Genomic DNA, 13,111 nt, shown 5'->3' on the forward strand with positions numbered 1-13,111 from the left:
GTTTTCTCATTTCTGTTCAAGTCTCTTTTCCATTATGAGTAGCTAAATCCATAACTAGGGCTTCGATGTAACCTAACATGAATATTCTGGGTTTATAAGTTTGGAGTTTCAAGTTTCACTACGAAAAAAAAGGCCTTTAGCGACATGCAAATTCCGTCACAAAAAAACAAAAACGCGTCGTAAATAGCAATTAGCGACGGCAATGCGACGTTTTTTGTCACGTCGCAATAAAAGGCGTCGCAAATGAGTTGAGCCCTTTTTACGACACTTGGGGCCGTCGTAATAACGTATTGCGTCGAATTTGCGACGGTTAAAAATTGTCGCAATAAACTAAGCGTCGGATTTAAGACGCGATTTTACGACACTAGTTACGACGCGATCTCGTGTCGCAACTAAAGTAATTGCGACGGTGTTGTTCTGTCGCTAATTCTTATACGACAAAGGAAATGCCTTTTTGGCGACAGTATATACGACGGTGGCACGCGTCATTTAATGACTGTATGTAGTGTTGCAATTTTAATAAATTCAGTTTTTTGAATTATTTTTGAATTTATTATTTTGCACAGCTTGCTTCAACGCAGACAATTTAATTTGCAACACCAATGACAGTCTTAATTGACATATAAAATGTGATTTTTAATTAGAATTGACTATAAAAACTTATAAAATGGTGTTATATCTTGATCAAAGCAAAAATAACTTCATTCATGTACTTGAAAGTATCATCTTTTGCATTCACACAAAAAAAAAACCTAATAATTATAGAATCTCAAATCTCAAGTCATATGTAAACAATACCATCTCTAGATATAAAACAAAATATTAGGATTCAAAAGTACTAAAATTAATAGAGTTTAAACTTGAAGGAGTCATCATTATCTTGTATTTCATCTCCACCCCTAACCTGAAAATAGTGACAAAAAATATAAATAAATGAATGGAAAAAATATATATTGTAATTTTTTTCCGAATATAATTATCTAACCTTTTAATGAAAATAATTTCTTTTATGCCTCCAAGTCTAAATTAGGCTGCAGCTCGCTATTAACACTAAGTCTTCGTTGATGCATACTTGAGGCATCTGGAATCTATTGAGGACAGGAAATATAAACATTTCAAAGTTACAATAAAAACTATGATCACTTGAATTTTAACGGTATTTATTCTTTAATAAGAGAAAGACATTAAATATAATGTACCTGGCCGCTTCCGCTTTCTTCTGGGGTGGTTTGGAAACCAACATGAGTCATTACTTGACTGAGTTGTGAGCTGACCTCATTTAACTTGGATTGGAGATCATCTATTTTTGACTGATATTGTTTCTCTAGCTCCTCTCTCATCCTATTCTCATTATTGTCATAATTTGATTTTTGACCAAACACTTGAGATGGAGTTACACCAGCCCCATACATGCGAACACGCCCATGTGCATCAGTTCCCATCACTTTAGTAAATATCTCCTCTCTAAATAACTCATCTTGTTCATCTTCTTCCCTTTCTTCCAAACATTGGTTGAATTGATTCTACAAAATCACACTTGCAGAATTGGTTCATTTGGCTAAAAGGTAAAATTTCAAAACAACACTATATTCAAACTTACAATAATATCAGCACTGTCCTCATCAAAAACTTCATCTTCATCATTTTTCTTCTTCTTTGTTCGAGTTTTGATAAACATGCTCAGACGATCAGTCTTCTCTCCTTTCTCTTTCATCTATGTAAGAAAAATAATTTGATCTCGTTAGATATATATCTAAAAAGAAGACCAATGACCAATCTGTTACATAAAGCCATAGTACAAATTCTAAATCTTCTGTTAGCATTATTTGCCAGCCATTCAAGATATATGCCTGAACAAAAAGGATTAGCTAATAACAATACCTATATGGTCAATGACTATAGAAAGAATCATTAGCACATAACAAAAAGAATTAATACAACAACATAAGTCAATAGAAAGCCAACCACATTTATAATCAATCTAGTGTTCTTACCACATTTCTCAACTGAGCAAATGATGTGCGGCCAGTCCTATGTGGAGCACCTCCTTGTGCACGATTGACCTTATTCATCTCAGAACATTCCTACAAGATGGTTTTATCAATGATAATTCATCTCTTCTACAAACATAAACTATAAACTTTTTAGATATTTACTTTTACTTTTGGAAGACCCCAATATTTTACTAGTGTCTTCCACTGCTCTGTGACCACCCGAGGAGGAGTGATGGCTAAGCGTTGTTCATCAGTGTCATATTTATCATACCATTTCTGCTTCAGTCGGCACTTCCAATCCCTCCATCTATTACCAACTACCTTTAGGCAATGGAATCTATATGCCTCAGGGGCATCTGTATTATCCTACAATTATAACATTTTAATTATCAATCAAACCGAATACACATACATTATCACAAATTAGAAGGTTTTGTAAATATAGCTTACTGTGATATCCTTCCAAATGTCGTCTAATATATCATCAGGCATGTCATTCCATGTAGGATATGTTAGAGGAATTTTTTTTCCATTTCGTGCAATGATTCCAAGCTGTGAACTAAACAATGATGCATTAGCTTTAATTGGCTTCCACTCAGGATCAAACGTAACATGCAATATTTTTCCAGTCCCCCATTGAGAAATACTCCGAGCAGCACCACGTCCTTTACTAATATCTTCAGATTCCATTTGCTCTAGTAATAATTATGTATTTGAAAAACTTTTAATAATGAGAAATATCATTAAATAAAATGAAGATAATGAGTTTAAGCACATAAGAACCTGACTCATCTAGTTGGCCTGTCAAATGGTCATCCCCAGAAGCAACAACATTTTGCTGAGATAGTTGTGTCTCTAGCTGAGCGCGTTGACGTCTCACAACAGATGCTTGTTCACTTTGAACCGAGGAAGTAGGCTGTCTTGATGAATTAACTAGAGGCTGACTCGAACTCAAACTACGTTGTTGAGATGTTCGTGCCTGGTGCTTGCCCTTTTTACGTCTCAAAGGAGATGGGGGGAGCAATTCCTCCATTGACATACCTCTTGTTCTCTTAGGCGCCATAAACCACTGAAATAAAATAATTATATAAAAAAATTCCAACAAAGAGAAGTATAAAAAAATTTAAATTATAAACCTCAGCAAGACATCAATTACCATTAAACCACTCTCCATATACTAAATTATTCTTATATACTAATGAAAAAGAAAATAAATTATAGCAAGGATAAATATATAATGGTCAATCAGATTCTTCCATCTCAACAAGATTTTCAACACCATCTGTCTCCACAACAGTTCCTTCCACTCCTTGTCGCACCCAATTAACATCTTTATCGTGCAAATATATAGTTTCATCCAATTGTTGGCTTGCGTAAAGCTCGACTTGAGGTACCGCTGTAGGAGTACGAGATGAATCTTTCGAATACATATCAAATAGATCTCTGACAGTCATCGTAAGAACAACATGCCAATCGGAATCCAAAGGGTCTTGCACATAACAAACTTGTCTTGCTTGTTGAGCCAAAATGAAAGGCTCGTCCCCTATTCCATTCTCTTTGTACAACAAATGATTAAAGTTCACCAGTGTGAATTTAAACTCGTCCTCTTTCACTCCCACAAGACTATCAACCCAATCACACTTGAACAAGACAAATTTCAAGGTATTGGTGTACCGAATTTCAACTATATCTGTCAACACTCCATGAAATGTCACATCACCTGATCGAGGATTTTGATCTCTCACACTAGCATAACTCATAGTATTTGCCTTCAAAACAACACCAGAATTTTGAGTGGTTCTATGATTTTCATACTTCTTTGTACGAAATCTAAAACCATTGACAAAATATCCCTTAAATTTTCGTGCAAACTCATCAGGACCATTAGCCAAACTAATGATTTCTTCAGAAAATACCATATTAGAAGTTCTTCTCTGCGTCGTCACCTAAATATACCAAAGAAACATAACTACAATTATCAATTAATATACTCATGTATCTAGCTTTAGCCACAAATGACTTAGAGTACTTACATAGTTCTTAAACCATGTGTGAAATGTTTCATTGTGAACTTTTTGAATATAGTGAGTGGTTCGTCGAGGCATTTCATCTTCAAGCATTTCAAGGTGTTGGCTGTATAGGATAACAAGTTAGAGAGAATTAATTATTTGTAATTAAAAAAAATCAGAATCTTATGTGACTTACTTTCGGAAAGGTGTGACAACATCCATGTTCACTAGCACGTATCTATGTGCTTGTACCCACGTAACATCGTCAAGGCGTATTTTAACTCCTTTACCTAAAGGACGGCCAAAGTCACTGCCACCATCGTCATTTCGACATGGTCGATTAGATTTTGTTTCGGCCTCATTCAAGTATCTTGCACAAAAGTTCATGCATTCTTCCATCAAGTATCCCTTAGCAATTGAGGCTTCGGGGCGTGCACAATTCCTCACATAACGTTTAAGTGTTAATAGATACCTACAACGAACAAATGAAAACACTATTTAGGATTTAAAAATAATTAAATTTATACATAACAGAATTTAAATTAGAATATTACATACCTCTCAATGGGATACATCCATCGAAATTGGATAGCTCCAGCAACCAATGCTTCCTCAGGTAGATGTATAGGCAAGTGTTCCATTACATTAAAGAATGATAATGGAAAGATCTTCTCCAAATGACAAATGGTAAGCACAATTCGGTCTTTAATATTTTCTAAATCAGAAGGCATGTTTACTTTGGAGCACAACTGTCTGAAGAAATTGGCCAATTCAATTAATACTTCAACTACATTCTTAGGCAAAGTTCTACGTGCTGCTATAGGAAGTAATTGTTGCATTAAAATGTGGCTGTCATGACTCTTAAGACCCCATATACTTCGCTCTTTTAAATGTACACGCCGAGAAATATTAGAGGCATAACCATCTGGAAACTTCACTCCCTTCAATACCTTAAGGAACATATATTTGTTATCCTTATTCATAGTAAAGCATGCTGGAGCTAAGTATGCTTTCTTAGAACCCCGTTGTTGAGGGTGTAATGGTTTCCTAATGCCCATTTCTTCTAAATCACGTCGGGCTTTTAAATTATCCTTTGTTTTTCCAGCAACACCCAATAAAGTCCAAAGTATATTATCACAAAATTTTTTCTCAATGTGCATGACATCAAGATTGTGACGAATCAAATTATGCTCCCAATATGGTAACTCAAAAAATATACTTTTCTTTTTCCAAAAACATCCATTATTTATATTCTGATCTTCATCTCTTTTCCTTTTTCGAAGGTCTTCCTTGTTATACTCTGTAAGTACATCTTGCAATTGTGTTCTTACATCAGTTCCAGAAAATTTAGTGGGAGCAAGCCCCCATTCTCGCGTGCCATCAAAAGATACTCTATCTTTACGAAATTTATGATCTCTAGGTAAAAACCGACGATGACCCATATAGCAATACTTCCCTCCATGTTTCAACCAACGAGATCTAGTGTGAATGTTGCAACAAGGACATGCTTTCTCTCCTCTAGTGCTCCAACCCGATAAGTTCCCATAGGCAGGAAAGTCGTTGATAGTCCAGAACAACGCAGCATGTAGTTTAAACATTTGATTACTAGAAGCATCATAAGTAAGTATACCTTCATGCCATAATTCTTTTAGCTCATCGATTAGCGGCTGTAGAAATACATCAATCTTATTACCAGGTCCTTTAGGGCCATCAATGAGAACAGATAAAATAAAGAAAGGCTGCTTCATGCATATCCATGGTGGCAAATTATATGGAATTAGAACAACAGGCCATGTACTGTGATTTATGGACATTGTTCTAAATGGATTGAAACCATCTGAAGCTAAACCAAGCCTAACATTACGGCTGTCACTAGCAAAATATGGATTCTTCTCATCAAATGTTTTCCATGCAGCTGTATCGGCTGGATGCCTTAACACACCATCATTAGTACGTTCCTCTGTATGCCATTTCATAAGCGACGCTGTTTTAGAAGACATAAAAAGTCTTTGTAATCTTCGCTTTAGTGGGAAATATCTTGCTTGTTTAGCTGGTATTTTTCTATCCAAATTCTGAATATTTCCATACTCACCTTCCAGCTGTTCATATCTAGATTCTTGGCAAATGTCACATTTTTCAAGTTTCTCATCCTCATCTCTGAATAACATACAATTGTTAGGACATGCATCCCATGTCTTGTATGTGAAATCCAATTCAACAGTTATCTTTTGAGCCTCATAATAAGAGTCTGGTAGTTCTACTCCATTAGGGAAAGCTTCTTTTAGAAAACTCAACAACAATGTCACTGACTTGTCCGTCCATCCACAAACAACTTTCATATGTAATAACCGAACAATGAAAGATAGTTTTGTGAAATTTTCGCATCCTGGATACAAAGGAAGTTCTGCATCTTGTAACAATTTCAAATATCTTCTAGTTTCATCATTTGGCCCCTCACCATTTGGTCCCTCACCATTTGGCCCCTCACCATTCGGCCCCTCACCATTTGGTCCCTCACCAATCGGCCCTTCACCATTTGGTCCTTCATCATTCAGCCCCTCACTATGTTCATTTTCTGTTGGTCTATCATTCCCGAAAATAGAATATGCATTTGGATGCCCAAATGCGTCATGTATCATTCCAATCATATCATCACCAACAACCGAATCAAAAGTGACGTTAGTATCTTGGTTTGCATATAATGATAGCTGTAGTTCCCCATGTTGAGTCCAATTTTTGTACTTGGACATAAACCCATCCCATATTATATGCCCTCTTACTACATCCCTTGTGAACAAATAACGATTTTGACATTTCTTACATGGACAATAAATCCTTGTATCATCCATATTTTTTGAAAATGCAAAATCCAAAAAATTCTCAACTCCAGTGAGATATTGTGTAGATGTTCGATCTCGCATATCTATCGAACTCTTGTCCATTCTTTTCTATTTGTTATCCAAGAAGAAAGAAGAAATAATACCTACCAATCAATACTAGAAAATAATATTTGTAGAAACATAAAGTTGTGGGAGATAGGCAATCTGACCTTCTAAAATTTAAGCTTTTTATATCAATGTAAACCACAGCTATCGTTCTCACGAACAATTCTTTATTGAAATCTTTGAATCTGCAATAAGAAAGACAGATTGGGATGATTCTAATTGTCTTGTCTAATAAAAACAAATCATGAATACTAATTGAAATAATAAAAACAACCTTAACAAAACAAAACACTTTCTTTTTTATATAACTGTGGACAAAACAAATCAAGTTCCCTATTAGTATGCCAACTTCAAACCAAACTGTGGTCAGATTCAAAGACTCATTATTATGATAAATCCTAGCCTATTCACACAATTATAAACATAGAATATTTGGGGCAAAGTTTCTAGTAGTTTCGTGTAAAACAACAGGGGACCCATGAACCATGAACAGCCACAATCAAGAAAAAAAAGAACTTTAAAGTTTCAGCCAAACCAAAAACAAAAGAAAACAACGCCAATAGAAGCTATCAGGTAATAAAAATGGTTCATATATTTCGATAATTGTTTCACTGAATTGCCGCATCAAGAAATTAAAGACCAACAGAAACATGCTTCTTCTACATCAGGTAATATATATATATATATATATATATATATATATATATATATATATATATATATATATATATGATCCTAATATATTTTTGGGGCAAGCAGAGTTATCAGATGCAAAAAGCTGAATCTCTCGGCTTCTAGTGTAAACTAAGGGTTGGGAAAAGCATAAAATTAATGAAAACAAAATTGAGAACAAAATCCACAGCAAATACATACCTTGATAAGAGGAGGAAGGGTTCCCAAAATATAGAAGTTGTTGATTAAGTTAGAATTGGCTGAAAACCTAGAATTTTTCCAGCAATACATGAAATTCAAAACACAAATAAATTAGAGAAGCCAAAATAGAGAGACTGATAGAGGGAGGGAGAGACAGAGAATGAAGAAGATAGAGATAGAGGAAGCTTACGCGCTCTACGGCTTACGCAGTTGATCAGATCAGATATCCCTTCGTGCAACCAACCAAACCAACGATGGGATCCCCCGAGACAGGAGCCCGAGCGCCAATAAGAGAAGAACTGAACCAACAGATTGTTGTTGTGATCTTTGGCGTTTTTGGGTTGATTTGGGGCTAAGAGTAATCAAAAGCAGAAGAGTATTGATTTGGGGCTATGACTAATCAGAAGATATTGGGGTTTTTTATTTCGTGCGGGAAACTGAGCGCTTTCTCAAAATTTTGAGTTTTGACGGTTTGTCTCACATCCTAAGAGGAGATATACGACGGCAATCAAGTAACGTCGCAAATTTAACACTTCCAAACATATTTGCGATGGGAGATGCGACGTTACTAATTAAAGTGTCGCAATTATTTTGGCGCGAATCACCCGCGCGTTAAATTACATGTATTTGCGAGGGCCGCGTCGACCGTCGCAAATATTTGTCGCAAATGGGCATTTTTCTTGTAGTGTTTGATTCATGATTCATGTTCTTATTCATTATGCTTATAAGTTAACATGCTTGTTTGAATGATTGATCACCATTAGAACTTGTTTGTTAACTATCTTGGTTTGAATTAAGAGTATACACCATGCTTTAATTCGAATTGAACTATGAATAGGAAGAGTATGTATGGACATTCGACAACAGGGATTAGATACATACTTGGTTGTTTAAAATGTTCTTCTATGCTTAATGGGTTCCTAATGCTTAATTTTAGGTTAGACAACAAATGATCAAATTAGGGAATTAGGAACACAAGGTTAGGACCAAACACCATGGCCTAATCATACTTTAGCTAGAATCAATCTTTGAATCTGAATTAGACTTGTTACTTGAATCTTTATAACCCAGAATTGAATTGTTATGGTGATTCGAATGCCCTAGTCTCAAAATCTGTTTTCCAACTCTTAAAACCACTCTTTCTTACATTTGTTTACTTGTTTTTGTTTGCAATTTCATTTTGCTTCTTTTGTTCAACAATCACAACCACTCTTGTTTTAAATTCTGTTTTAGACATAACCTCCTACTTTCTTGAATTTGGTAATCTAAGTACATAACTAGTTTTAACTTCTCAGTCTTCGTGGGTACGACCTCGTACTTGTCTTGCTATACTACTAATTGCCCCGTACAATTGCGAGTTAACATAATATTAACAACAAATTTTGGCGCCGTTGCCGGGGACTGAACGAAAGTTCTTCCCTGGTTATGTGCCCAAGGTTACCCTATTCTTTTTAGTGTTTCTAATTAATCTAATTTTCTGTTTCAGGTAGTTTATGTCTAAAAATCCATTACTTGAACAAGTGAGGTCTTCGTTCCAACGTTCTAGATCTTTGAACGCAGGACCATCATTGCAACCCAGACGAGTGACCTCTGAAATTCAGAATCGTCTAGAAAGGGAGTTGTCAACTGCAAAAGAGCAAGCTCTTGCTACATTTACAAGTCTTGCTCTCCACACTGAACTTCCCGGTTCTTCACTTTCAAATTCGGAAGCAAGTTCAGACCAAGAAGAAGAAGAAATGATGGCTGCCATTGAGTTCATGGGAGAACTTGATATCCCAACAATTCCAGCATCTCCTTCAAGCATTTTGCTGCCCACTGTAGCTCGAAATTATGAGCTTAAATCTTCTCATCTTAATATGCTGCCTTCCTTTTATGGTTTACCTAATGAAGATCCATTGACTCATATAAAGGATATTTTTAATGTTGTGAGTTCTTTTCCTTTGACAGGTGTGACAGAAGATCAACTTCGAATGAGAGTGTTTCCATACACTTTAAAGGATAAGGCGAAGTATTGGTTGAATTCTTTGAAGCCTGGTTCACTCACTACATGGTCTGCCATTCAAAAGAAGTTCCTGGAAAAATACTTCTCCACGCAAAAGACCGACATGCTTAGGGACAAGATCTTGTTATTTGCACAGCAAGATGATGAATCGTTTTGTGAAGCATGGGAGAAATTCAATGGGTTGCTCAACCAATGTCCTCATCATGGGATTCCATTGAAGCTTCAAATGCGTATGTTTTATAAAGGACTAACCCCTTCTAGTCATAATATAGTCACCAATTTTGCAGGTGGTTCTTTTAAAACCAAAACTCCAGAAGAAACGTACGAACTCTTTGAGGAGATAGCAATGGAGACCCAACATACGGATACAAGAGGTAAACGTGTTATTAGTGGTTCTAATGATGCTTCTAGTGTGCAGATTTCAAAACTGGAACAAAAGCTAGATGCTCTTCTTGCATTAAACTCAAGAAGCCCTCCGAAGGAAGTGTGTAGCATTTGTGAATCTCATGACCATGATACCACAGCTTGTCCACTTGGGGCTGGATATCCAGAATTTGTGCAAGAGCAAGCTAAGTTGGTAAATTCCTACAACCAAGGTCCAAGAAATGATCCATACTCTCAAAGTTATAATCCAGGTTGGAGGAATCATCCAAACTTTTCATGGAGAAATACCCAGAATCAAGCAAATCCCCCTTCATTCCAAAGGCCACAACAATCATCATCATCATTGGAAGATATAGTGAAGCAGATGGCAATCAACCAATCCAATTTTCAGCAAACTACACAAGCTGCCATCTCCAAATTGGAAGTCCAATTAGGCCAAATAGCTGCTGAAATAACTCAAAGAGTGCCTGGGAAATGGCCAAGCCAAACTGAGATCAATCCAAAGAACCCAGAAGCCAAGGCCATTCATGTGCTCAGATCAGGTAAGATCATTGATAATAAAGATGATTCTAATCTTTCAAATGATGTTGTGATTGTAGAAAATGAAGAGGAGGAGACCATGGCCACGGAAGGAGAACAACTCAAAACTTCTCAATCTGCTCCTAAGGCCAAATCAGATTCTCAGAAATCCGATCAATTCCAATTGCATAAAAGGGATGACAAATTTGTGCCACCACATCTTCAAGAAGATAGATACGTGCCACCCGCTCCATATGTTCCACAGATTCCATTTCCAGGCCGTCTTAAGAAAGCAAAGCAAGATAAGGCTTTTAAAGAGATTTATGATATTTTGAGTAAAGTTAATATCAATTTGCCTTTGCTTGATCTTATTGAACAGATTCCTGCATATGGAAAATTCATCAAGGACTTGAAAACTCACAAGCTCAATTTCGCTCCAAATGAAGGAGTAAAGCTCGACCAGAATGTAAGTGCTGTATTGCAAAGGAAGCTTCCACCAAAACTAGATGATCCTGGCAGCTTTGACATTCCCATTAACATTGGAGGCAAGAAGGTTGGAAGAGCCATGTTGGACTTGGGAGCAAGCATCAATGTTTTGCCATATTCAGTTTATCAAGAGCTTGGCTTAGAAGGGATGAAGAAGACTTCAATGCGACTTGAACTAGCTGATCATTCTATAAAATATCCAAAAGGTATTGTAGAAGATATTCTAGTTCAAGTTAATACACTAATTCTCCCTGCTGATTTTGTAGTGATGGACATGGAAGACAATCCAAATGGAGATCGTGTTGATCCCATTCTCCTAGGCAGGCCATTCATGGCCACTGCAGACACAATCATCAAAGTGAAAGATAGCACTCTCTCCATGACTGTTTTGGGTGAAACTGTTGAATTTAAAATGCTTAATGCTCTATCTCAACCTTCTATCTCTCTTGATTCTTGCTTTTCAATTGATGTTGTGGATCATGAGGTTTCTTCCAAAATTTTGCAGAGAAAGTCTAATGATGCTCTAGAAGCTGTCTTAACACAAGAAGAGGAAGATCTTTGTGAACCGGAGTTCCAAGAAGTGGTGGCTGCCTTAGAAGTGTTTCCGCCATACCCACCATCCTTTAGGCCACCAATCGAGCCTCTTGGACCATCATCCACGAAATTGGAGCCATCCATTGTCATCCCACCAAAGCTAGAACTTAAACCTCTTCCCAATAATCTTAAATATACATATTTGGGTGCTAACGAAACTCTCCCTGTTATAATTGCTGCAGGTCTCTCCTCACATGAAGAAGAGAGCTTAATTAAAGTTCTAAAAGAGCATAAAACAGCCATTGGGTGGACCATAGCAGACATCAAAGGAATTAGTCCAAGCATGTGCATGCACCGGATTTTAATGGAAGAAGACAGCAAACCATCTCGTGATGCCCAAAGGAGGCTAAATCCCAACATGAAAGAGGTGGTTAGAGCTGAAGTTTTAAAGCTACTCGATGTAGGAATCATCTACCCAATTTCAGATTCTAAGTGGGTGAGCCCTGTGCAAGTTGTTCCAAAGAAGTCCGGAATCACCGTTGTGAAGAATGAGAAGAATGAGCTAGTTCCTACACGAACTGTCACTGGTTGGAGAGTTTGCATTGATTACAGGAAGTTGAACACATCCACTAGAAAAGATCATTTCCCCTTACCTTTTATTGATCAAATGCTTGAACGTTTATCTGGCCATGCTTACTATTGTTTTCTTGATGGTTTTTCAGGTTATAATCAAATTCCCATTGCTCCGGAAGACCAAGAGAAAACCACATTCACATGCCCATTTGGTACGTTTGCTTATAGAAGGATGCCATTCGGTTTGTGCAATGCCCCAGCAACTTTCCAAAGATGCATGATGTCAATCTTTTCAGATATGGTGGAACGATTCATTGAGGTATTTATGGATGATTTTTCAGTTTTTGGTTCCTCTTTTGATAATTGTCTTCACCACTTGTCTCTAGTGCTTAAAAGATGCCAGGAAACAAATCTGATTTTGAATTGGGAGAAGTGTCACTTCATGGTGAGACAAGGCATTGTGCTAGGCCATGTGATTTCAAGCAAGGGAATCGAAGTGGATAAAGCCAAGATCGACCTCATCTCAAATCTTCCACCCCCTACCTCTGTTAAAGGAATTAGAAGCTTTCTAGGTCATGCTGGATTCTATAGAAGGTTCATCAAAAATTTCTCAAGCATTACAAGGCCATTGTGTAATCTCCTTGCTAAGGATGCTGTTTTTGAGTTTAATGAAGCTTGCATGGAAGCTTTTTCTACCTTGAAGAGGGAGCTAACTTCAGCCCCTATTATCATAGCTCCGGATTGGTCTTTACCATTTGAAATAATGTGTGATGCCTCTGACTTTGCTATTGG

General features: G+C 36.8%; 1 protein-coding gene and 1 non-coding gene across 4 annotated transcripts; both read right to left on the minus strand.

The window, feature by feature from the left end:
* Positions 1-680: 680 nt before the first annotated feature.
* On the minus strand, positions 681-8,292 carry LOC110746293 (uncharacterized). 3 transcript variants are annotated; one of them, XM_088252597.1, is made up of 11 exons: positions 8,012-8,276; positions 7,822-7,888; positions 7,053-7,133; positions 2,778-3,063; positions 2,445-2,689; positions 2,157-2,360; positions 1,995-2,084; positions 1,601-1,714; positions 1,200-1,523; positions 986-1,088; positions 681-904 (listed from the first exon to the last, which is right to left on the minus strand). In XM_088252597.1, exons 4-10 carry the CDS (start codon positions 3,055-3,057, stop codon positions 1,008-1,010), a joined length of 1,338 nt encoding a protein of 445 aa, XP_088108723.1. In that variant the 5' UTR covers positions 3,058-3,063; positions 7,053-7,133; positions 7,822-7,888; positions 8,012-8,276; the 3' UTR covers positions 681-904; positions 986-1,007. The 3 variants fall into 3 exon arrangements, with proteins under 3 accessions (XP_088108723.1, XP_088108720.1, XP_088108721.1); XM_088252594.1 differs by lacking the exons at positions 681-904; positions 986-1,088; positions 1,200-1,523; ... (3 more) ...; positions 2,445-2,689; positions 2,778-3,063 and adding exons at positions 3,070-3,940; positions 4,028-4,127; positions 4,200-4,475; positions 4,562-6,951 and having other exon boundaries at positions 8,012-8,292; XM_088252595.1 differs by lacking the exons at positions 681-904; positions 986-1,088; positions 1,200-1,523; ... (3 more) ...; positions 2,445-2,689; positions 2,778-3,063 and adding exons at positions 3,839-3,963; positions 4,028-4,127; positions 4,200-4,475; positions 4,562-6,951 and having other exon boundaries at positions 8,012-8,292.
* A 1,634-nt stretch (positions 8,293-9,926) lies between these two features.
* On the minus strand, positions 9,927-10,033 carry LOC148294731 (small nucleolar RNA R71). Its single transcript, XR_015835630.1, has one exon. It is a non-coding gene; the product is annotated as a small nucleolar RNA R71 (small nucleolar RNA).
* Positions 10,034-13,111: the final 3,078 nt, after the last annotated feature.

This window comes from Prunus avium, chromosome 4, assembly GCF_965620075.1.
Source record: "Prunus avium chromosome 4, drPruAviu1.hap1.1, whole genome shotgun sequence".
Taxonomy (NCBI): Eukaryota; Viridiplantae; Streptophyta; class Magnoliopsida; order Rosales; family Rosaceae; genus Prunus; species Prunus avium.